The following is a 23452-nucleotide window of genomic DNA, read 5'->3' as shown; positions in this document are numbered from 1 at the left end:
TATATAATAAATATATTTTATATTTCTTTTTTGAAATTTATTTTCCAAAAAAGGACTTTTTTCCCCATGTATCTGCATATTGAATATATATAGCCATGGGTGTATTAATAACAAGCCCCTGAAAGCTTACGATCATTGTAAGGATGTTTACAACTAGGACTTTTTTCCATGGTGGATCATGTATTTTCACTTGTTATAGGACTTTTTTATCGGAAACTTTTTTTCCAAGAACTTTTTTGCCGATTACCATAAATCTCAGGAGGGTCAACGAATTAAAACAACCAGAAATGGTTAGGCTGTAGCCCTAACAAATAATCATTTATTTATCTTTTGTCTCTCTTTCGTCCTTTTTAAATTCTGACATCATATCGAAATACCAAAATGCAAAGAGATAAGTGAAAGAAATTACGCGATAAAATAGCAACTATTTCATAACAATAATCTTACTTAAAGATAACTAACTCCCTTCTCTTTACTGTCAATGTGTATTTTAAATAACCTTTCGAAATAGCAGAGTACTCACATTTATCACAGGGATACCTCATTCCTTCATGTTTACTCTCAATATGTCTCTTTAGACCTTTTTTGTAGTTGAAGTGTACTCACATTTATCACGGGGATACCTCACTCCTTCATGTTTACTCTCGATAGGTCTCTTTAGACCTTTTTTGTAGTTGAAGTGTACTCACATTTATCACGGGGATACCTCACTCCTTCATGTTTACTCTCAATATGTCTCTTTAGACCTTTTTTTGTAGTTAAAATGTACTCACATTTATCACAGGGATACCTCAATTCTTCATGTTTACTCTCGATAGGTCTCTTTAGACCTTTTTTGTAGTTAAAATGTACTCACATTTATCACAGGGATACCTCAATTCTTCATGTTTACTCTCGATAGGTCTCTTTAGACCTTTTTTTGTAGTTTAAGTGTACTCACATTTATCACAGGGATATCTCTCTTCTTCATGTTTACTCTCAATATGTCTTTTTAGATCCCTTTTAGTAGTTGAAGAATAATCACATTTGTTACCGGGATATCTAACTCCTAAATGTCAATTTTCAATTTTCACCATAAGAATATATTTCACCTTCTACTTTCCTCTTCTTAGTTTTCTTTAATTTATATCGGAGACGATCCTCTTTATTGGTTTTCATAATGTCTAAAAAAATAGATTAGAAAAAGTCAAAATTATAATTCTGATTTATTAAGATTATCAATTATTATTATTTTTATTATTTCAATAGACACGTATGCGTAGTAATTGAAATAAGTTGCCCAGTGATGGTATACATGGTGTTTTGAATGCATCTATCAGCAACGTCTTCTTCGCTGACGAACTTTGTTAAAAAAAAACAGCATTTAATTTATTTCCGTACAGGGGGGAGAATGATTAGCAAAAAATGTTGAAAATAAATAAAAGCGATAAGGAAAAAACCTTTCTTATTGATCACTGAAATATTCAATGAAAAGATGTTAACTCTTACCTTGAGATTCAGTAATTTCCACCTTAACATCTTATTCTTTTGTATAAACTGTATGTATCCTCTTCTTACTGAATCTCTTCTTTAATCTCAATATTCATAATTTCCTCACTTATGATTCCAGCCATTCTTTCTGAAATTTGTCATTACAGATTCAGCATTGACTGTCTGTCACATGGTAGATGTTGCACGTGGAAGTCTTAGTGGTCACGCTGTCTGAAGAATTTCTTACTCTCGACAGTTACACAGTGAACATGAGACAACAGCTTCATACTGAAATTAAAGATTCAATAAACCATTATCAAGATGAAATGGAGTCCTTGTAATTTAAACTTTCTGGTGACCTTTCACATCAACAATGAAACCCTTTACACTGAGATCTGATCAATTGTGTGAAATATATTGTCGTTTTTCTAGCTTGAAGAGCTTAAGGGGACTGTAAAGGAAAAATGAAAGGGGGTATAGGATGAAACCTGAGAATCTCAGGCGTTGAATAATACATCTATCTGATGTTCCTGTCTGGCTTGAGAAATTGATATAAAGCTGTGTCAAATTTTTACGAAAATTCATATGTATGCAATTTTGTATAAAAGTTGTAGGTTTAAACAGATCATATTCAGCAAATACGAAAAAGACTATATCCTACAAAAAAAAATGTCTAAAATAGTTCAAAGCACATATTTGTAGTTTGTCAGTTAATTTGATAAGAAACCACAATTGAACTCTCATCAACCATCAGTTTTGAACGAGGAGATGATGGATATCTTATACTTTCTTAATCAACCAAAGCTTTAAAGGGTACCTTTGTAAATTGGACAAGCTTCTCAATAAATTAACAGTTAATCAAAATTAAATCTTAGAAAAACAGGTAAAACAGAGATCGGTTGTAATAGTGAAAAATATAAAACTGAGAAAGAATAAATATTTTCATTTTATTCTTAATGCGTTGTAGATTAATTTCATGATCAAAATTGAAAAATTTGATTTTGAAAGTTTATCTTTTCTTTATTTTATATTATTATCCGAAAGTTATTTATTTTTCATATGAAATTATCTATCTATCCTTATGTACCGAATAGAATTCCAATCCTACCCAATCATTTGCAATTATTGTGGGAATTAAATAATTTTCAAAAGAAAAGGAGGGTAACAATTATTGAAGTTATAAATTACTTTCTTTATTTCTTTGTATTTTCTTATTGTTTTTAATCGTGTCATTTGCATAAAGTGTTTTTCTCAAAATTATTTTTAGAATAAAATTGTAATAATTAAACATTTTTAGCGAGGAAAACGACGATATATGCACAAAAGTGATGAGATGAAGGTTTAATGGGTACCATTGAGAATATAGCATACTTGGTTTTATAAAAAAAAATTTTTTTACAAATTTTTCAATTTTATTGTAGAGTAGTGAATACCTAGTTAGTTTTTATATACGTCATTATAGGTTTTAATATAGGCCTTAGTAAATTCCCGCATTATCGCTGCTTTTTTTCCCCTCGGGGCTGGGGTGGAAGAAGGCCTTCCTGGCTTGTTGCTTCTTCCATCCATCAGCGGACCGTTTCTGCTTCTTCTTCATCCCTATTCCCTGAGGAACACTTCCTTCAAGTTGAGCTTTTCTTTCTTCCTCGGGGCTGGGGTGGAAGAAGGCCATCCTGGCCTGTTGCTTCTTCCAGCCATCAGCAGACCGTTTCTGCTTCTTCTTCATCCCTATTCCTTGAGGATCACTTCCTTCAAGTTGAGCTTTTCTTTTTTCCTCGGGGCTGGGGTGGAAGAAGGCCATCCTGGCCTGTTGCTTCTTCCAGCCATCAGCAGACCGTTTCTGCTTCTTCTTTATCCCTATTCCCGGAGGAACACTTCCTCCAAGTTGATCCTGTCCTTAAAAAAAATTCTTAAAATCTTATTGATTTTTAACACTCGGTTTATTTTTTAAAGTTATTTTTTAAACTTTGAAAATCAAACAAAAATGCTATTTTTTATAATATTTGTTGTGCGTTTTGAGATATGCTTTGTCTTGTGTTTGTAAAATAACATTTTCAAAAGAACTAACAATGACATTTTTACTGTCTTCAAAGAAATAAAAACACTTGTACAATGATAAGGCAGTTGAGGAAATAAATTATCAATTTTTAAACAATGAATTCTATGAACTATGAAAAGTCAAAGTTTGAAATAAGGTTTACACCATCAGGTTTCAATTATATAGGGATTAGAAAATTAGAAAATTAGAAAATCTTTCGCCCCTTTCAAAACTAATCCCCCCNCCCCCCATAAATTAAATATGTTTGCGCTGAGCATCAAATAAAATGGTAGGGTTTATTTGCTGAATTTTTTGTATGAATGGTAAAAATAAGGATAAAAACATGCCTTTTGACATCATCAAGTTTTTCCCCCCAGATCATTAAAAATATTTTTTTTCCTAAATAAGTTATATTTTTTTGCTCTGAAAATCAAAAAAGTCTTTAGGGTTATTGCTGAATTTTCGGGTGAAAATTAAGAATTAAAAAGATAAAAACTTGCCTTTTGATGTCAAATTTTTGTTTTCTTTTTTTTTACTAAAATTATTCTCTACAGAAGTTATGTTTGATTACGCGGAGTGCCGTAAAAATGTTCATTGTTTTACTTGCTAATATTTTATTTAAAAATATTTAAAAGGATAAATTAGGGTGTGGTAACAGTTCGCCCAATAACGATTCACTCAATCACGTTTCACCCAAAACGTTTCACCCAATTTTTGGTAAAATAACATTTCCCCCAATTCACGTTTCACCCAATACATACGTTTCACCCAAATTACGTTTCACCCAAATTATGTTTCACCCAAACTACACTTATTAAAGAGTTTCACTTTTTTTTTTTCTTCTAAAACATACATTGCCGATGAGTTATGATTTCCGATCATAACTCCAAAACCCCTGGACCGTTTTACCTCAAATTTTGATTGGGAAAAACAAGAGAATTGTGGAAATGTTTTTAGATTGGTTAAAAAAATCTAATCTGATTGGGTCGACTCATATATACAAATACATTAATGCAAATTGTTGTAAATCCGCAACTTTTTTGTTCGAAATCTGCAAAACCACATTTTATCTGACCATGGCGACACAGTTACATGTATCTAAGTACATCTCCTCAAAAAGGGGGAAGCCCATTCTTATTGATCAACATAGACATAAATATCGACTCATGCATAAATTGAGCAGTAATTAGAACTGTAACCTTATCTATACAATTTTAATAAATTAAAAGATATAATTTTTAAAAAGTCAAAATAAATTTTGCAAGATTTTTTTTGGGGGGGTTAAACTCTTAAGTTAGTGTAGTTTGGGTGAAACGTGAGTTGGGTGAAATGTATTTTGGGCGAAACGTGAATTGGGTGAAACGTTATTTTGGGTGAAACATTATTTTGGGTGAAACGTTATTGGGTGAAACGTTTTGGGTGAAACGTGACTGGGTGAAACGTTATTGGGCGAACTGTTACCACACCTAAATTAGCATAAATTTTTCATTTTTTCTCCGCATAATTCAGACTCATTTAATATATGAGGGCCCCCTATGCGTGCTAAGATGATATAATAGGATTAATAATGAATCGTATGGTAAGATGAATGAGAAAAGATCAAATCAGAGTAGGATGTAAAACAAGGTGAATAGTTTAGAGGGTTTAGAGGGAGCATACTGAGTAAGAGTACTGCAATCCCGGAATCCAACAGGGGTGAACCGACACAACAGAAAAATTATTGAAATAACAGATTTAACTTTATATTAGTTTCTAATTCTTTGATCCATCAGGAAAAATGTCATTTACATTTCTTTAAAAATTTACCTTGAATTCCAGTATTTTCCATCTTTATGACTTCTTCCTTTACATAAACAGTACATGTATCCTCTACAGTAGAGGAGGGAAGGATATTTTCCTGAATCTCTTCTTTAATCTCAATATTCTCCATCTTTAGTTCCTCCTTTGAATTTCCTGCCATTGTCTCTGCTAGAAGAAATATCATTACATTGTTTAACAATAGTACACGGTTACACCCTCTCATACAATATCATTGAAGAGCATCGAATACAGTGTTTATCATAGAGTAATAAAACGAAGAGGTAAAGCTTAGCTCAGATGTACACAACAGACCTCCCTAGCAATTAATCAATAGAGTGGTCGGTTGAGTACATCAGAGATATTTTAATTTCTATCCCTTGCACATATAAAAATTATGTAGCGGTAATTCGCAATATCATAGTATCGGAATCGAAAAAAGGTTTTGTTCAATTTGTGTTTTCAGGTCGAAATACAGTACCCCGGACTTTCTTTTTAAAGCCCAGGCCAAATTTCACGTCACACCGGCGTTGCCCGTTTAATTTTTTAAAATCGAATTTACAAGAATAAAAAGTTTTAATTCATTTTAGCCTATGTTACTTCGGAGATACCCCCGGGGTTCTCTCAAAAAAATATCAGGCCATTCGGTTCAGCTGTTTGGCAGACTATATGAAACATATATACGATTATAGGCTTTTTATTATATAGGAAGTTGACTGGTCCAGCGTTTCCCATGCAATATTTAAATCTTATTTTATAGAAGAAAAAAGTTGAATTTATATATAGACTATGATAATCCTGGTACACCTCTGGATTCCTTCATAAATGGTCAAGTCATTCAGTTCAACTGTTACACCAGCTGTAAGGAACATAAATAAATTGAAATATTTTATTGTATACAATGCTGAACGGTACGGCGTTGCCTGTGAATTTTTTTAATCGAATTCTAAAGAAAAATTTGAATTTTTTTTACTCTTATTTTTTACAATACTATTGCAAAGTATAATATCCTTTACGATATTTCTTGGTTAAAAAAGTCACCAATATTTAGAAAATGTTCAAATAAAAGTTCAAATTGTACGTGAGATCAGAACTTTTGTTAGGATATTTCTAATCTTTACCATTTAAATTGGATATGAGAGCACCAGGCGCGTACACAGGATTTTAGCCAGGGGGGCAAGATTTCGCGCGAAGCGCAAACATTTATTTTTGCCCCCCCCCTCGCTGTTTTTTGCCCCCCCCCCTGGAATTGTTTTGTTCTAAAAGTCAATTAACACCATAAAAATACATCAAAAAGACTACATTTTTGGGTGTTACTAACCTTATAGAGTCTAAAAATTATTCCTTTGCTCGAAAAACTAACTTTAACTTTAACTTTTTAACTTTATAAATTTATAAAGGAAACGAGTCTTTGCAACAAAATCTTATTTTCTAATTTGTATATCTTCTCAACCAAATATCCTAAACCTTAGATATTTCAAACTATGAATTCTGTTAGATCAAATAGTCTAAGTTTGAAATATCAAAGGATTACGCTATTGGGTGGTATAGATAGATAGGTATAGATAGGTGGTATGGATATAGAGGTTTGAAAATTTGAGTTTGTGCCAAAGACTCAATTCCTTTATAAAATGACTGTAAGAAAAAATATAACAATAGAAAATAGAATACCTTTATTACATCTTACATCATGTTATGAGCATATCTAATATGTCGAGGTCTCGTTTTTGCAAAAGTTTTAGTTTAAAGTATCTTAAAATTTTGTGTTAACAGTGAATTTAGACAGATCCTTAGTCTTTGTCATTTTCAGGTGTTACTTTTTAAATTTGTTTCCTTTTAATTTTGTATTTTCCAGGGGGGGGGGCAAGATGACTACTGCCCCCCCTGTGTACGCCACTGGTGAGCACATTTATATTTAAGGAGCAAGGCTGGATGCAGAATATAACCATAACGGGATTGAATTACTTTGAATAAAGCTGAGATCAATATTTATTTACAGATTTAAATTTTTATAAATCATCCTTTGTTGCTGTGTTTGAGAAGAAAATCCACCACTTTCTCCAAGATGTTCAGAGTTTGATCAGTCTCTAAAATAATATTAGTCAAGTATTGGGATACTCGGGTTATTTACTATGGAATGAGACTTTAGCAAATATTGCAGTGCATTTTTAAAGGTTTTATCTTGCATTCTGGGTTACTTGGAAGTTAAAGGGAGTGACCGGCTATGTCAGGTAGTTGAACTGAGTATGCAGTGTTCTGGAAAGCTTCTTTCGGATTCATTTGAGACATATTAAACTTTTTAAAGATCTGTAAATCCTGAGTTTGAGCGCAAATTTTACGTTCAAAACTCCCACATTGGGGGTGGATACATTTCCAGAATTAGTTTTTTTTTAATTATTAAATAACAACGACATAAATTGTAAAAAAAGTTCTACAATAAACTACGGATGTCATATAAAGGAACATGTTGAGAAAATAAAAATTAATCTTATCATCGAAAATAAGTAATCTTGTTCAATTATTAGTTTCTATTTTCTCATTATTCTGGTTTCTCATTATTCACAAAGATTTTCTCAGATTTTCTAGAATTATTATTGAAAAGACGACATTTGAAAAAAGAAAATCACGGCACACCGGTCGTTGTCCATTAAAATTTTTTAAAATCGAATTTTGAAGAATAAAAAATTTGAATTTATTTTAGTGTATGTCACTTACGTGATACTCGTGGGTTTTTTCAAAAAAATATAAAACCATTTGGTTCAGCTGTTTAGCAGAATATGTACGATTTTGGATTTTTTTATTATATAATAAGTTGATGGGCCCAACGTTTCCCAAGTAATATATTAAATCTTATTTATAGAAGAATTTGAATTTATAAATACTATGATAATCCTGGGACAGCTCTGGATTCCTTCAAAAATTGTCAAGGCTTTCGGTTCAACTGTTTCGCCAGCTATAAAGAACATGAATAAAAATGTAACCTTTGATTCTATTGTATGGTGAAGGGTTTGGGGTTGCTCGTGCAGTTAATAAAAAAGAAAAAAATTGAATTTATATAGCCTAAGATAATACTGCGTCACCTCTGGATTCCATCAAAAATTGTCAACGTCATTAGGTTCAATTGTTTCGCCAGGTATAAGGAATATTAATAAAAATGTAAAATTTTGTTCTATAGAATGCTGAAGGGTCTGGCGTTGCTTGTGCAGTTTTTTAAATCAAAATTTTAAAGAGAATTAATTTGAATTTTTTAAGTTTTTGTTACCACCAACCAGGCTTATTATTGGGTTCCCTTCAAAATATATTACATGTCATTTAGTTTTGTTCTTTTTACCAGCTGTTAGAAACATAATACAAATGTATATGGTCATTATTTATGGAAAGCAGAAAGGCTGGGCGTTACACGTTTATTTTTTAAAATCGAATTTTGAAGAATAAAAAATTTGAATTAAAAATATTAGGCCATTTGGTTCAGCTGTTTGGCATGCCATAGGGACCATATATACGAGTTTAGACTTTTTATCCTGGGACAGCTGTGGATTACTTCATAAATTGTTAAGTTATTCGGTTCAACTGTTTCGCCAGCTATAAGGAACATAAATAAAATTGTAATAGTTTACTAATAATCAAAAAGAAGCGTTTTCAATGGACAGCAATTCTCTTTTTTTCTATGATTGTGTATTCATACTGTTTAACAACTTAATATAAATCAAAATTTAAATCGAAAGTAGTCTTCATTGTATTGATATAATGCAATTCTAATTCAAATTTTTAATTTTATATCTTGTTTATGTTTATCATTCTTTATAATAATCAGTGTCATCTGAGGATTAAGAATGTCCATTGCTATACAGACGACATTTACCTATATTGGAGGGCACCCAGAGTATATCTAACTTAACTATACAACCTTTGGCAAAATATATTTTTTTTACGGGAGAGCGTGTACATTTAGTTTCACTGTTATTAATGGTTTATCCTTGGAATTTAAGGTAATTACCCCTCATATCTCGTGCTCTGCTAGAGTTTAATGGAAAATCATTTAACACAAATTGTTGTTGGAATTTCAAATCTTTTAAAATGATATTAGAGCTAGGGTTTAACCGATTATAGTTAAACCCAGGTTCGATATGTTTCATAATCTAGAAATTGTGACAAGAGTCTAAAAAAAATAAGAGTTACATCCTAATAAATCCCAATGAAAGTCAAAATATTCGTGTCCAGTTTGAAATTAAAAAACTAGAATATTGTAAAATTTCAAGAATTTGCAGATATATGTTTGCTGCCTTACAAACTAAACAAATAAAAATACCAACTTTGACAAGAAATTTCTCGAAATTATGAAATAATAATAAACTAAGGTAATACAATGAGCACCAAAAAACTCTGGAACAGGAAGACGACTTTTAGACTCGATTTATGACTCTAAATAGTCCAAAAAACTTTAACTGTGCGGTAGAAACAAACCAATTTCACTTATATCACTATAGGTACAACTATTGCTTTGTAACAACATTAAATACATTTAAATATTGCTTTAATGATTATTATAGTTCAACAAAATATCTGCCCACTTTTCCAGTAGATTTAGAACTTTATCATTTCGTCCTAAAATAATAGTAGTCAAGTATTGGTATTGGTATTGGTATTATTAGTCAAGTACACAGGTGTTTACTATGGATGAGACTTTAGAAAATATTGCAATGAATTTGTTTAATTTTTCATCTTGCTATCAGGGTTACTTGGACGTTAAAACTTATTTACTTTTAAGGCTGAATCATTCAGGAATAATTTAAATACTTAAATGAATGTATAAACTAAACACTGAACCGTAATCGTAACTTTTTAAGTTGAGTTTGAAATATTTTTGGGTAACGAATGTCCGAATTTAATATATTTAAGCCGCGTCTCAAATCCCCCCAAAACCGGTTTAAATTAAGTGCTGGCTAAAATCTTAAAAGATTGTATACAATTTTAAGTGGAACCAACTTTTTTGTAGTTAAAAAAATATGATAATTACCTGAACTAAAGAGAAAATAAATGCAAAAATCAAAACTTCTACTTCAATTTTTACGCGGACATCTTGGCCACAATCGAAAGTTTCTACTTCAATTTTTACGCAATATCACATTTTCAAATTTAATTTTCAGTAAAAATATAAAAATCTTGTGGTTGAATGGAAATCTTCATGATTTTCAGATAGTCTTTATAATAAAATTATTGCCTTATATGTAAAGATTTTAAAATGATAGCTTTAAATTTATGAAAAAGTTGGATCAGATTATTTGACGTATGTAACAGCATTTATAAGACAGATTTTTAAAATTATTTAAATATGAAAATAAATTATTATCCATTAAAGGGAGTGACCGGCTATGTATGGTAGTTGAACTGAGTATGCAGTATTGTGGACAAATTCTTTAGGATTCAATTGAAACATATAAAACTATTCTACGAAGTATATTTAGTGAGTTTGATCGCAAAGTTGAATTTCAAAATAATCTTTTTGGGTGCAGATACGTTTTGAGAATCGGTTTTTTAAAATTATTAAATATCGACGACGAAAAATTAAGTAAAAATTATTCAGTAAACTAATTAGGTGTTTAGGAACATATTTCTCAAAAGAAATTTGTCAATAAATCAATGTCAGAATCAATTATTTCGTTTTTATCATTATATTGAATTTCTTATTTTCTATGATTTTTTCTACAAATTCTTCAAATGTCAACTTCTTCAATAAAAATCCAGAAAATTTGCAGAAAATCTTTGTGAATAATGAGAGATTATAGAAACTAATAATTGAATAAGAATACGTATTTTCGATGATAAGAATAGATTTTTATTTTCTCACCTTGTTCCTAAACAACTAATTAGTTTACTGAAAAATTTTGTTTACATTTTTTGTCGTCGTTATTTAATAATTTAAGAATAACCGATTCTCAATATGTATCTGCACTCAAAAAGATGATTTTGAAAGTCGACTTTGCGCTCAAACTCAGTGATTATACATCGTAGAATAGTAAATTCAAATTTGAATATATAAAATTATATTTTATATCGATGTAGTTCACCTCTTCGTCCTCCTTCTCGGCCTCCTCCTCTTCCACCTCCATGTCCTCCTTGTTGTTGTCCTCCTCGTTGTCCTCCTCGTTGTCCTCCTTGTTGTCCTCCTTGTTGTACTCCTCGACGTCCTCCTTGTTGTCCTCCTCGTTGTACTCCTCCTCTTCCACCTCCTCGGACCCAAGGTCCTCCTCCTCCTGCTCCTCTTCTGCGTCTCCTTTGTGCTAAATATTAATATTAAATAGGATATTAAATTGTACTGGGAATGTTAATAGTTTTTGAGATCGATCATATCATTAAATAAGCTTTTTTTAATTAGATTCAATCGTTTATGGGTTTTAGAAAAGGAAAATGATTGTTTTTGAAGACTATTGTTTTTTAAAACTATAAGCGAACATTTTCATATGATTGTTTTTTTTGCAAAATTAGGGTTGTTATTGTTAACGATAGTTATTGAAGGATTGTAATTGTCTTAAATACAGAAAAAAGTTGTATAAAAACTAAAACATCTTGATAGTTTCTTTAAAAGTACTTAATGATAAGTACCGATGCCCTACAGGTAGGGTTGGGCACGTTATGACTTTTTTGAAATTGTTCCGTTTTCGTTCCGTTCTATTCTAAGTAGAAAAACGGTCCTCTCGTTCTGTTCCATACTTGGCGTTCTTAGTCGAAGATCGGTTCCATCCCTCTTGTTCATTTATGTCTGGTCTTTTTTTTGTTCAATAAAATTTTGAAAGAGAGAGCTTTTGTGTAGGGGGGGNCCCCCCCCCCCCCCGTCAACACCCTTTGTCAATAAATACTTTAATGCAGTGCTTAGGATCCGGATCCGTTGGATCCGCAAGATTTTGGCTTGCTGGATCCGGATCCGTAAAAATATGCGGATCCACGGGTCCGGATCCAAGGGGTAATATATCAACCAAAAACTGCAAAAAAAACCTTTTTTACTCCTAAAACCAAAATCTGAACTTTTGAAAAAAAAGAGAGATTATAAAATTTCCTCATTTCTGAATGTTCATCAAGTTTTAGGATAAAAATATGCGAGAAAATAAAATAAAAAAATCAGTAAATTTTAAAGAAATGACCTGGATCCGGATCCATTTTTTCCCAGTGTGGATCCAGGATACGGATCCGCATCAAATTAAATTGATCCCAAGCACTGCTTTAATGGAATATATGCGTAATTACAAGTGACCCTCTATTTATAAAGAGGCATGTCCGCTGTGCCTTTGCAACCTTCATTTCTACATCATTTTTATAAGTAACTAATGCACGAGACACTTTTGTACCACCAATGAAAATAAATAGCTTTCAAAAAGAAAAACATGAAAATTTAATGCGTACATGATCAGATCAAGCTTGTAAGTTTATGGACTTTAGAAAATGAAGAAAAAAAATCAGTAAATGGAATAAAAATGGTAATGAAGAGCTTAAAAATACTGCTACAAAATCAAGAATTTGTGGGATTCATCCGGGAGCATAGGAAAGGGGGGGGGGCACTCGGTGTATGTGCCACCCCCCCTTAAATGGGGCGCACGCATATAAGGGAAAATTTACCTTGAATTCCAGTATATTCCATCTTTATGACTTCTTCCTTTACATAAACAGTACATGAATCCTCTACAGTAGAGGGAAGGATATTTTCCTGAATCTCAATATTCTCCATCTTTATGGCTTCTTCCTTTACATAAACAGTACATGTATCCTCTACAGTAGAGGAGGAAAGGATATTTTCCTGAATCTCTTCTTTAATCTCAATATTCTCCATCTTTATTTCCTCCTTTAAGTTTTTGGCCATTGTCTCTGCTAGAAGTAATCTCATTAAATTGTCTAACAATAGTACACCCTCTCCAATATACAATATCATTGAAGAGCATGTGGCAGCAAATATGTATTTCTTTATTAAAGTTTACTCCATATGTGTTTCCTTAGCTGGTGTATTGTAGTTTTAAGACATAAGATACAATTTGGGTGACATAATGTGATCTGGTGCTATGGAAAGGCCTTAAAACGGAAACGGTCCAACACGGGAACGGAAAAAAACGGAAACCCCCCCAAAACTTATTTTTTGAGGGAATTCCCACTTTATTCGATTGGTTTCCCTGAATTCCGGTTTTTACGGGTCAAATATTTTTGAGGGATTTCCCAAAATTTTCGAGCAGTTTCCGCATATTTTTGGTTCGTTTCCGGTGTCCGGAAAAGTTAAAAATTTTCAGTTTGTTGATCGGTTTCCTGTTTTTTTCGATCTGTTTCCGTAAATTTTTGATTCGTTTCCGGTTTTCAAAAAAAGTTATAAATTTTCAGTTTGTTGCTCGGTTTTTCTTTCTTTTTCGATCCGTTTCCGCATATTTTTATTCCATTTCCTGTTTTCAGAAAAGTTATTAAGGGGATGGTGGAGATGTAGCTGGGGGGGGGGGGGGTCCCTTCATTTTTAGTTCGAATCTTCCAACTTTTTCTGAAAACCAGAAACGGACCAAAAATTTGCAGAAACAGCAAACCAACAAACAAACTGAAATTTTTTTACTTTTTCTGAAAACTGGACACGGACCAAATTTTCGTGGAAACGGATTGAAAAAAAAGAGGAGAAACCAACCAGCAAAATGAAAATTTATAACTTTTGCTAAAACCCGGAAACAGGCCAAAAATATGCGGAAACTTTTTGTCACTTCATTTGCTTCATTTTTAATCTGTGTCAATGGTTTACTAAATCTTGAAGGGAGTGTTCACGAAAAAGAAAAACAATGCACAAGCGGTCAACTAATCATCGTTTAAATTGAATCTATTTAAAACAAATTAAAAATATCATGAAGTAGCAACATACGAATGCGTCGAATAAAATTCGATGATTATAGGTTGTAATATCTGAATGATTTGTTTGGAATTAAATTGATTTTTTTTTCATGATCTCAGTCGAATATTGCAACTTTCTGGTTTTGTATGGACGCTAGGTTCTTCGGTATGAGTTGTTTTTAACAATTTTCTTCATATAGGCGAAGACCTATACATTAATAATTATTATTATATCATATCTGTTCGGTTCCATAGTAGTAAACCTATCGTGTAAGAATTCCCATTATTACACGGTTCAGGAGGAACAATTTTAATATTGTTTGCTTCCTAGCGTTTAAGAATGCTTATTCTTACACTGTAGGTGCAGAATTTTCATTCTTTAACGCTCAGACCGTGTAAGAATGGAAATTATTACACGGTCAGAGCGTGAAAGAATGTATATTCTTACACGCTCCAAGCATTAAAGAATGGAAATTCTTACACTAGTTAAAGAATATTCNTACTATAATTTCTTGGGTATGTGCCCATGGAACCTCACAAATATGATATAATAATAATCTTATGAGGATAAAAATGTAATAATGGAATTCTTAAACTCGATGAAATAATCTTGATGCATTCTTTAACTCAGGCCTGCGGCCTTCGTTAAAGAATACATCAAGATTATTTCATCTCGTTTAAGAATTTCCATTATTACATTTTTTTCCTCATAAGATTATCATATTATTATTATTAATAATGTTAATAAAGGTACTTGGTTTTCAATGTTAGCAGATACATCCAACAGAATTACAAGAATGTCAGAAAATCTTCTTTCACTTTGATATTCATAAACATTTCTTTTAGCCTAAGAGTTGTTTCTCTATGGAATGATTTACCCTGTGATAGAAAAAACTGCGCCAACTTTAAATGCTTCTGAATCTAGAGAAGATAAAAGTTTAAAAAATTCTAATCTGTTCTAGTTTCTATTGTTGACCAGCAGAAGATAAATAAAGATGAATAAAGATATAACCTATGTATTTAAAAATATTTATTTATCTGATACATTACCATATTTTATAGAGTAAAAGAAATGTTAAAATTCCTGGACAAGATACAATTAAAATTCATTAAAATTCAACTAGTTCAGCTGTAGCAAAGAACATGCTCTTGACAAACTAGGCAAAATGTGACTAAGCAAATTGTGACCAGGCACAAATGTAGCTGAGCCGTTATTCACATATATCACAAGAATATCTCACGCCTCAATGCTTTTTTACGATGTGCCTTTTAAGATCTCCTGTTGTAGTTCCAGCGTATTCACTCCATCATGTTTATTCTTAATATGTTCTCTGAGATGATTTGGCCTAGTAGCAGAATATTCACATTTATCACAAGGATATCTCACTCCTTCGTGTATATTCAGAATATGTTGTCTAAGATGAATTTGGCTGGTTGCAGAATAATCACATCTGTCACAAGGATACCTAACTCCTTCATGCTTACTCTTGATATGTTTTCTTAGATTACCTCGGCATGTTGCGGTGTATTCACATTTATCACAAGGATATCTCACTCCTTCGTGTTTATATTCTTTGTGACTTTTAAGATGATTTAGTCCAGTTGCAGAATACTCACATTTATCACAAAGATATCTTACTCCTTCATGTTTACTTTCGGTATGTTTTCTAAGATCACTTGCTGTAGTTGCGGCGTATTCACATTTATCACATTGATATCTCACTCCTTCATGTTTATTTCTAATGTGTTCTCTGAGGCGATTTTGTGTATTAGCTGAATATTCACATTTATCACATGGATAACTTACTCCTTCGTGCACATTCTGAATATGTTGTCTATGATGATATTGGCTGGTTGCAGAATACTCACATCTGTCACACGGATACCTCACTCCTTCATGCTTACTCTTGATATGTTTTCTTAGATTACCTCGGCATGTTGTAATGTACTCACATTTATCACAAGGAAACCTAAGTCCTTCGTGAGTAGACAATTTATGACTTTTAAGATTAATCGGTTTAGTTGCAAAATATTCACATTTATCACAAGGATATCTCACTTCTTCATGTTTACTCTCAAAATGTCTCTTAAGATCATTAGCTTTAGTTGCACTGTACTCACATTTATCACATGGATATCTCACTCCTTCAAGTTTCCTCTTCTTGGTTATCTTTGATCCAACCAGCAGAGGATTCTCTTCAATGAGAACTATTTCACCTAAAATATACATTTCATTATTTTGTATGATTGAGGTCCTCTTCTAGTAAATAAGTAAGAAAGAAGTAATTTCATTTTATCATTACCTGTCATCTCAGTATTTGCCATCTCAACGTCTTCTTCCTTTTTATATACAGTACATGTCTCCTCTTCAGTAGAAGTAGAGGGTACTTCCATCTTCATCTTGATATAAACATCTTCTTTAATCTCTTCCTTCTTCATTTCTCCTTGTACATATACAGTACATATCTCCTCTACAATAAAGAGAGAAATATTAGAACTTTAGTTGTAATTTTAAGTGACCTTTAGTATAAATAGAGAAGCATGCTGGAATCATGTTTCTAAAGCAGAAATTCACAAGCATCTTTAAAGAGAACTTACAATTAATTAAAAATAATTATTGTTTAAGAAAGAGATGTATATATATCATGCATTGTTGATTAGACAGCTTTCAAGGTTATCGTTTTAAATCAGATATACCACTTGATAAATGGAGACTGGAGAGTCACCTTAAATAACGTTTAAATCTGATATACCACTTGTTAAATGGAGACTGGAGAGTCACCTTAAATAACGTTTTAAATCAGATATACCACTTGATAAAAGGAGACTGGAGAGTCACCTTAAATAACGTTTTAAATCAGATATACCATTTGATAAATGGAGACTGGAGGGTCACCTTAAATAACGTTTTAAATCAGATATACCACTTGATAAATGGAGACTTGAGAGTCACCTTAAATAACGTTTTAAATCAGATATACCACTTGATAAATGGAGACTAGAGAGTCACCTTAAATAACGTTTTAAATCTGATACACCACTTCATAAATGGAGACTGGAGAGTCAGCTTAAATAACGTTTAAACCCAGATATACCACTTAATAAATGGAGACTTGAGAGTCACCTTAAATAACGTTTTAAATCTGATATACCACTTGATAATTGGAGAGTACCTTAAATAACGTTTTAAATCAGAAATACCACTTGATAAATGGAGACTGGAGAGTCACCTTAAATAACGTTTTAAAAAAGATATCCCACTTGTTAAATGGAGACAGGAGAGTCACCTTACAAACCGTTTTAAATCAGAGATACCACTTGATAAATGGAGACTGGAGAGTACCTTAAATAACGTTTTAAATCAGATATACCACTTGATAAATGGAGACTGGAGAGTAACCTTAAATAACGTTTTAAAAAAGATATACCACTTGTTAAATGGAGACAGGAGAGTCACCTTACAAACCGTTTTAAATCAGAGATACCACTTGATAAATGGAGACTGGAGAGTCACCTTAAATAACGTTTTAAATCAGATATACCACTTGATAAATGGAGACTGGAGAGTCACCTTAAATAACGTTTACAGTTCCTTTTAGATACAACTAAAATATCTATATTTGTATTTTTATACTTTTATCTTTTAATATTTTTGCATTTCTGTAGAGTACCATATCCCCAAAGTATTACTTTTACTGTATAAATAAATCAAACATTAAGGCGGATTTCCAATTCTTTAAAGATAAATATAAGAGACAGCGTTTCGGATCCGGGTAGCGCCAAAAATTAACCAAAACCATGGAATAAATAAATCAAAATGGTTCGTAAATGTATTATTTACATGACGAAAATTTTTCAAAATTATCTTTAATAATTTAATGTTTACATAGTAATGACGACATTTTTAACTTTAGGATTACTCAGGGAAAATAGGAAAAAGGGAAAATAGGGAAAATCCGATTCACAGAATCAAAAGTTACCTCGGATCCGGATCCGATCCGGATCCGTATCAGAGTCAGGATCCGGATCCATCATCACGGATGCGGATCCGCGGATCCGGATCCGCATCAAAATGATACGGATCCGAAACACTGATAAGAGAGATGAGCAGAGAAAATTACAGATTCATTTCCATTATTTGTCCTTTTTTGATCATCGATTTTCTCCCCTGTTTTGATCATCGATTTAAGGTAAAATGTACTTAATTAATCTAGCGTAATTGATTTCTCGGTTTGGTAAAAGAAAATATCATAGTTTTTGCCTTCAGTAGATGTAATATTTTCAAAATTCTTCTTGTTGAGAATTCAATGCAAGGAAATTTAATATTTAAATTATATTTTAGAATTTTACCATGCTTAGGTTCTCTTATCTCAACCTTTACATCTTCTTCCTTTATATAAACAGTACATGTATCCTCTACAGTAGAGGTTGGAAGGATTTCTCCCTGGATCTCATCTTTAATCTCAATATTCTTTCCTTTCAGTTCTTCTTTTGTCATATTTCCAACCATTCTTTCTGAAACAATTACTTAGAAAGTATTTGAGTCAATTTAATGAAATTTAAATATTTTCCTGATCTGTTACCATGATTGAATAATTATTCAATAGTTTTATTTCTATGCAGAAATCTCGGAAAAGTTGATCAATTTATAAAAAAAAATCCGAAAAATTGCTGGCTTTAAAAGTAAGATTTAAAAATGAGAAGTGAAAATTGGGTGCAAAGCGACCTTCTAGCCTTATTGTAAAAGAATTAGTTTCAGTTAATAGTTTGATAATCAGTTTTTTTAATTTTCTGCTTTTAAAAAAAAAACTTTAAAATCCACATTAGTTGATTGGTTTACTTTTTGTCACTTCATTTGCTTTTTTTTTAATCTGTTTTAACGTTTTAGAAAAACTTAAAGGGAGTGTTTGCATAAAAATAAAAACAATACACTTTAAGCGACGATTTTTCGTCCACTAGGTGTCTTTCCTTCGTGGAACCATGCAGAAACATCGAGAGCATGGAGATACCTGGCGGTCAACTAATCGTCGTTTAAATTGAATATCATGAAGTAGCAACTACATATTAATGCGTCGAATAAAATGCGATGATTATAGGTTGTAATATCTGAATGATTTGTTTGGAATTAAATTGATTTTTTATGATCTGAGCCGAATATCGCAACTTTCTGGTTTTGTATGGACGCTACATTCTTCGGTATAAGTTGTTTTTAACAATTTCCTTCTTAAAGTCGAAGACTCCGCTATGATTAATTGAAACCTATACAATTATTTATGGTATTAATAATTTTATATAAAAGAAAATAAAAAATCGACCAAAAAAATAAAAATTTCCTTTAAATCACATCTTGATGCACTAGATAATCTTAAAATTGATTATAATATTTTCTGCATTAATGTGATACATGCATCCTTATAAATATCATGACAACAATTTGAAATTTTCTTATATAGTCCGCCAGGAGTCCTGAAAATAATCTGAACATACACATAGACGCAGCAGATAGAAATAAGATTTTAGCGATCACTTCGAATTTTGTCGACATAAGTCTAAATAGTTATACCCCATAACATAAAAAAATGCAAAACTGGATCGAAATATATTGAAATAAATATTTATCAAGTATTTTCCATATAAATTTGATGCGGATCAAGGGCGTATACAGAAATAAATGTAGGGGGGGGGGCAAGATTTGCGCGAAGCGCAAAATTTTTTTTTGCCCCCCCTAGGAGCTCCTAGGGGGGGCAAAATTCGAACTGTAAATTCATAACACTTGGCTTCTTGGATATCAGGCATAAGTATTGATGCGGATCCGGATCCTGGATCCGCACTGGAAAAAATTGGATCCGGATCAAAATCCAGGTCATTTCTTTATGATTTACTGAATTTTTTATTTACAAGGATATCTCACGATCCTTCATGTTTATTCTCCATATGTATTTTAAGAGAATTTACGCGAGTTGCAGAGTATTCACATTTATCACAAGAATATCTCACTCCTTCATGTTTACGTGCGATATCTCTTTTAAGGTTCCTTACAGTAGCTGAAGAAAATTCACATTTTTCAAAAGGATATCTCACTCCTTCATGTTTGTTCTTAATATGTTCACTGATATGACTTCGGCTGGTTGCAAAATACTCACATTTATCACAGGGATATATCACTCCTTCATGTTTACCTGCAATATGTATTTTAAGATTCCTTACAGTAGCTGAAGAAAATTCACATTTTTCACAAGGATATCTTACTCCTTCATGTTTGTTTTTAATATGTTCTCTGAGATGACTTCGGCTGGTTGCAAAATACTCACATTTATCACAGGGATATCTCACTCCTTCATGTTTATTCTCAATGTGTTTTCTGAGATAACTTTCTCTGGCTGCAGCAAACTCACATTTATCACATGGATAACTTACTCCTTCGTGCTTATTCTTAATATGCACTCTGAGATAACTAAGGCTGGTTGTAGAAAACTCACATTTATCACATAGATATCTCACTCCTTCTGGTTTCCTCTTCTTGGTTATCTTTGATCCAACAAGCGAGGATCCTCTTCATTGAGAACTATTTCACCTAAAACATGTATTTTAGTTGTTAAGTATTTTGCAGTACTGAAAATGTAAAAGAATAGAATCATATTAAATGCTTACCTTGTATTCCAGAATTTTCCATCGTGACCTTTTCTCCCTGTACATATACAGTACATGTGTTCTCTACAGTAGAAGGAGTAATAACTTTATCCTTGATATAAACTATTTCCTTCTTCAGCTCACACTCTTCCTCCTTTATTCCTTCTCCCTGTACATATACAGTACATATGTTCTCTACAGTAGAGGAGAGAAGGATTTCTTCTTCCTTGAAAACTGTCTCTTCTTTCATCTCAAACTCCTCAAGATTAATTTCTTCTTCTATTGTTTCTGCCATTCTATCTGGAATAGTTATTTATAAAACGAGAACATGAGGAGAGGGTACTTCCTTCTTCATCTTAATATAAACATTAACTAATATCTGTGAAGAGCATGAGGCCGCGAATATATATTCTTCATTAATGTTTCTTACATATGTGTTTTCTTAGCTGGTGTGCTGTAGTGGTAGCATATTCACATTTATTACATGGATATCTTTTATTTTCTTCATGTATATTTGCGATATGTCTTTTAACACCCCTTACAGTGGTTGAAGAGAATTCACATTTATCGCATGGATATTTCACTTCTTCATGTTTATATTTGATATGTTCTCTGAGATAACTAAGGCTGGTTGCATAATACTCACATTTATCACATGGATAACTTACTCCTTCGTGCTTATTCTTAATATGCACTCTGAGGTTACTAAGCCTGGGTGTAGAAAACTCACACTTATCACATGGATAACTCACTCCTTCATGTTTATTCTCAATATGTATTTTGAGATAACTATAGCTGGTTGCAGAAAACTCACATTTATCACACAGATATTTCACTACTTCATGTATACTAGCGATATGTCCTATAAGACCCCTTACAGTAGTTGAAGAGAATTCACATTTATCGCATGGATATTTCACTCCTTCATGTTTATTCTTGATATGTTCTCTGAGATAACGTTGGCTGGTTGCATAATACTCACATTTATTACATGGATAACTTACTCCTTCGTGCTTATTCTTAATATGCACTCTGAGGTTACTAAGCCTGGGTGTAGAAAACTCACACTTATCACATGGATAACTCACTCCTTCATGTTTATTCTCAATATGTATTTTGAGATAACTATAGCTGGTTGCAGAAAACTCACATTTATCACACAGATATTTCACTACTTCATGTATACTAGCGATATGTCCTATAAGACCCCTTACAGTAGTTGAAGAGAATTCACATTTATCGCATGGATATTTCACTCCTTCATGTTTATTCTTGATATGTTCTCTGAGATAACGTTGGCTGGTTGCATAATACTCACATTTAACACATGGATAACTCGCCCCTTCATGTTTACTCTCAAAATGTCTCTTAAGATCATTTTCTTCAGTTGCATTGTACTCACATTTATCACATGGATATCTCACTTCTTCTAGTTTCCTCTTCTTGGTTATCTTTGATCCAACCAGCAGAGGATCCTTTTCATTGAGAACTATTCTATGTTTACTTTTCATGTGTGTTCTCAGAAGAATTAAATATTTTGAAGAATATTCACATTTAACACAGGAAAAGCACTTTTCATCTTGTAAACTTTTTGTTCCCCTTGACACAGACAGCAGAGGATCCTCTTGTTTCACAATTTCTAAAATAATTTTAATTCATTATTTGAATACTTTATTCTTGTTTTGTAATGAAAAAAAGGTCAAATGTAAATATATGTTACGCTTGAGCTTGAGCAACAACATGACGATCATCTTTTAAGTTGTAACTTTGATCAGCGACTTAAAAATATATTCCTCAGTTATTCAAGTTATCAAAACTGACTAGAACATAATTAAGAAATTTCAGTTAAAATTACGTCTTTAATCAAAAAAATATTTATTGTTATAAAGAAATATAAAGAATATACATTTTTATTTATATGGAAATGCATTCAAAATAAAATAAAAACATTTGATACCTTGATCTCCAATATTTTCCATCTTGACATCCTCTTCCTTTATATATACAGAACACGTATCCTGTACACTTACAGTGATAGGAGATATTTCTTCTTTAATCTTAAACTCATTCTTCTTCACAACTTCTTTCTGTACATATACAGTACATGTGTTCTCATCAGTAGAAGTAGGATGAAGTTCTTCCTTCATGTAAAAAGTTTCTTCTTTTATCATCTCCGCCATTTCATCTGGAATAGATTGATGATTTAGATAATTAAAAATTGGGTAATTTATAATATAAGCTTTCAAAGCATTAAATCAATTATTCCAATTAAAGAGATTTGACTGCTAGCAAAATCTATATATAAATTTGGCTTGTCTGTTTGTTTGTCTGTTTGTTTGTTTGTATCCAATAAACGTCAAAACGGCTGAACCAATCGGGCCCAAATTTTTTGTGGGACATCTAGGGACCCCAGGGAAGGTTTATGAATGAGCAAAATTTTAAATATTTGTCTCCATCAAAATTCGATCTTCATTAATTTTTTTAAAGTTTTGAAAATCCACGAATTTTTTTGTGAAAATCCGCGAATTATTTTGTTTTGTTTTACGATGTACGCAAAGAGAACATGTTCGCAATATATTTAGAAGATGGGCGCGAATGATTAAAAATGACTAATTTAGACAAAATAATCAGGAATAATTTTAAAAATTTAATCAAATTATACAAGTAAAAAGATTC

At 32.0% G+C, this 23452-nt stretch overlaps 5 protein-coding genes and 1 long non-coding RNA gene across 7 annotated transcripts; all 6 read right to left on the bottom strand.

The window, feature by feature from the left end:
- Nucleotides 1-1128: 1128 nt before the first annotated feature.
- On the bottom strand, nucleotides 1129-1584 carry LOC111713400 (uncharacterized). The gene is made up of 2 exons (XR_002767687.1): nucleotides 1489-1584; nucleotides 1129-1163 (listed from the first exon to the last, which is right to left on the bottom strand). It is a non-coding gene; the product is annotated as an uncharacterized LOC111713400 (long non-coding RNA).
- A 35-nt stretch (nucleotides 1585-1619) lies between these two features.
- On the bottom strand, nucleotides 1620-6093 carry LOC111713399 (uncharacterized). The gene is made up of 3 exons (XM_023488246.1): nucleotides 5312-6093; nucleotides 2904-3363; nucleotides 1620-1758 (listed from the first exon to the last, which is right to left on the bottom strand). Exons 1-2 carry the CDS (start codon nucleotides 5526-5528, stop codon nucleotides 2948-2950), a joined length of 633 nt encoding a protein of 210 aa, XP_023344014.1. The 5' UTR covers nucleotides 5529-6093; the 3' UTR covers nucleotides 1620-1758; nucleotides 2904-2947.
- A 1049-nt stretch (nucleotides 6094-7142) lies between these two features.
- Nucleotides 7143-14185, bottom strand: LOC111713397 (H/ACA ribonucleoprotein complex subunit 1). The gene is made up of 3 exons (XM_023488245.1): nucleotides 12914-14185; nucleotides 11371-11583; nucleotides 7143-7389 (listed from the first exon to the last, which is right to left on the bottom strand). The coding sequence occupies exons 1-3, from the start codon at nucleotides 13221-13223 to the stop codon at nucleotides 7319-7321; spliced, it is 594 nt and encodes a 197-aa protein (XP_023344013.1). The 5' UTR covers nucleotides 13224-14185; the 3' UTR covers nucleotides 7143-7318.
- Nucleotides 14186-15235: 1050 nt separating this feature from the next.
- On the bottom strand, nucleotides 15236-19858 carry LOC111713407 (zinc finger autosomal protein). Of its 2 annotated transcripts, none has more exons than XM_023488254.1 (3): nucleotides 18497-19858; nucleotides 16450-16512; nucleotides 15236-16363 (listed from the first exon to the last, which is right to left on the bottom strand). In XM_023488254.1, exons 1-3 carry the CDS (start codon nucleotides 18654-18656, stop codon nucleotides 15402-15404), a joined length of 1185 nt encoding a protein of 394 aa, XP_023344022.1. In that variant the 5' UTR covers nucleotides 18657-19858; the 3' UTR covers nucleotides 15236-15401. The 2 variants fall into 2 exon arrangements, with proteins under 2 accessions (XP_023344022.1, XP_023344021.1); XM_023488253.1 differs by having other exon boundaries at nucleotides 16450-16617; nucleotides 18497-19857.
- A 141-nt stretch (nucleotides 19859-19999) lies between these two features.
- LOC111713406 (uncharacterized) lies at nucleotides 20000-21072 on the bottom strand. The gene is made up of 2 exons (XM_023488252.1): nucleotides 20798-21072; nucleotides 20000-20720 (listed from the first exon to the last, which is right to left on the bottom strand). The coding sequence occupies exons 1-2, from the start codon at nucleotides 21069-21071 to the stop codon at nucleotides 20671-20673; spliced, it is 324 nt and encodes a 107-aa protein (XP_023344020.1). The 5' UTR covers nucleotide 21072; the 3' UTR covers nucleotides 20000-20670.
- A 3-nt stretch (nucleotides 21073-21075) lies between these two features.
- Nucleotides 21076-23119, bottom strand: LOC111713405 (zinc finger Y-chromosomal protein). Its single transcript, XM_023488251.1, has 2 exons — nucleotides 22734-23119; nucleotides 21076-22415 (listed from the first exon to the last, which is right to left on the bottom strand). Exons 1-2 carry the CDS (start codon nucleotides 22954-22956, stop codon nucleotides 21193-21195), a joined length of 1446 nt encoding a protein of 481 aa, XP_023344019.1. The 5' UTR covers nucleotides 22957-23119; the 3' UTR covers nucleotides 21076-21192.
- Between the last annotated feature and the right edge of the window lie 333 nt (nucleotides 23120-23452).

Source organism: Eurytemora carolleeae, unplaced genomic scaffold (assembly GCF_000591075.1).
Source record: "Eurytemora carolleeae unplaced genomic scaffold, Eaff_2.0 scaffold1419, whole genome shotgun sequence".
In the NCBI taxonomy this organism is placed as follows: domain Eukaryota; kingdom Metazoa; phylum Arthropoda; class Copepoda; order Calanoida; family Temoridae; genus Eurytemora; species Eurytemora carolleeae.
This window is presented reverse-complemented; position numbering and strand designations above follow the sequence as displayed.

What these genes read in the sequence shown, in the direction of transcription:
- LOC111713399 (XM_023488246.1), bottom strand. Translation starts at nt 5,528, where the DNA reads ATGAGAGGGTGTAACCGTGTACTATTGTTAAACAATGTAATGATATTT. An exon ending in GGAAAATACTGGAATTCAAG is followed by an intron (nt 3,364 to 5,311) that starts GTAAATTTTTAA and finishes ATTTTTTTTAAG; the next exon opens with GACAGGATCAACTTGGAGGA.
- LOC111713397 (XM_023488245.1), bottom strand. Translation starts at nt 13,223, where the DNA reads ATGATATTGTATATTGGAGAGGGTGTACTATTGTTAGACAATTTAATG. An exon ending in GGAATATACTGGAATTCAAG is followed by an intron (nt 11,584 to 12,913) that starts GTAAATTTTCCC and finishes ATTAATATTTAG; the next exon opens with CACAAAGGAGACGCAGAAGA. An exon ending in CCGAGAAGGAGGACGAAGAG is followed by an intron (nt 7,390 to 11,370) that starts GTGAACTACATC and finishes ATATTATTTTAG; the next exon opens with AGACTGATCAAACTCTGAAC.
- LOC111713407 (XM_023488253.1), bottom strand. Translation starts at nt 18,656, where the DNA reads ATGGTTGGAAATATGACAAAAGAAGAACTGAAAGGAAAGAATATTGAG. An exon ending in GATAAGAGAACCTAAGCATG is followed by an intron (nt 16,618 to 18,496) that starts GTAAAATTCTAA and finishes TCTTTATTGTAG; the next exon opens with AGGAGATATGTACTGTATAT. An exon ending in GGCAAATACTGAGATGACAG is followed by an intron (nt 16,364 to 16,449) that starts GTAATGATAAAA and finishes TGTATATTTTAG; the next exon opens with GTGAAATAGTTCTCATTGAA.
- LOC111713406 (XM_023488252.1), bottom strand. Translation starts at nt 21,071, where the DNA reads ATGGCAGAAACAATAGAAGAAGAAATTAATCTTGAGGAGTTTGAGATG. An exon ending in GGAAAATTCTGGAATACAAG is followed by an intron (nt 20,721 to 20,797) that starts GTAAGCATTTAA and finishes TACATGTTTTAG; the next exon opens with GTGAAATAGTTCTCAATGAA.
- LOC111713405 (XM_023488251.1), bottom strand. Translation starts at nt 22,956, where the DNA reads ATGGCGGAGATGATAAAAGAAGAAACTTTTTACATGAAGGAAGAACTT. An exon ending in GGAAAATATTGGAGATCAAG is followed by an intron (nt 22,416 to 22,733) that starts GTATCAAATGTT and finishes AAATTATTTTAG; the next exon opens with AAATTGTGAAACAAGAGGAT.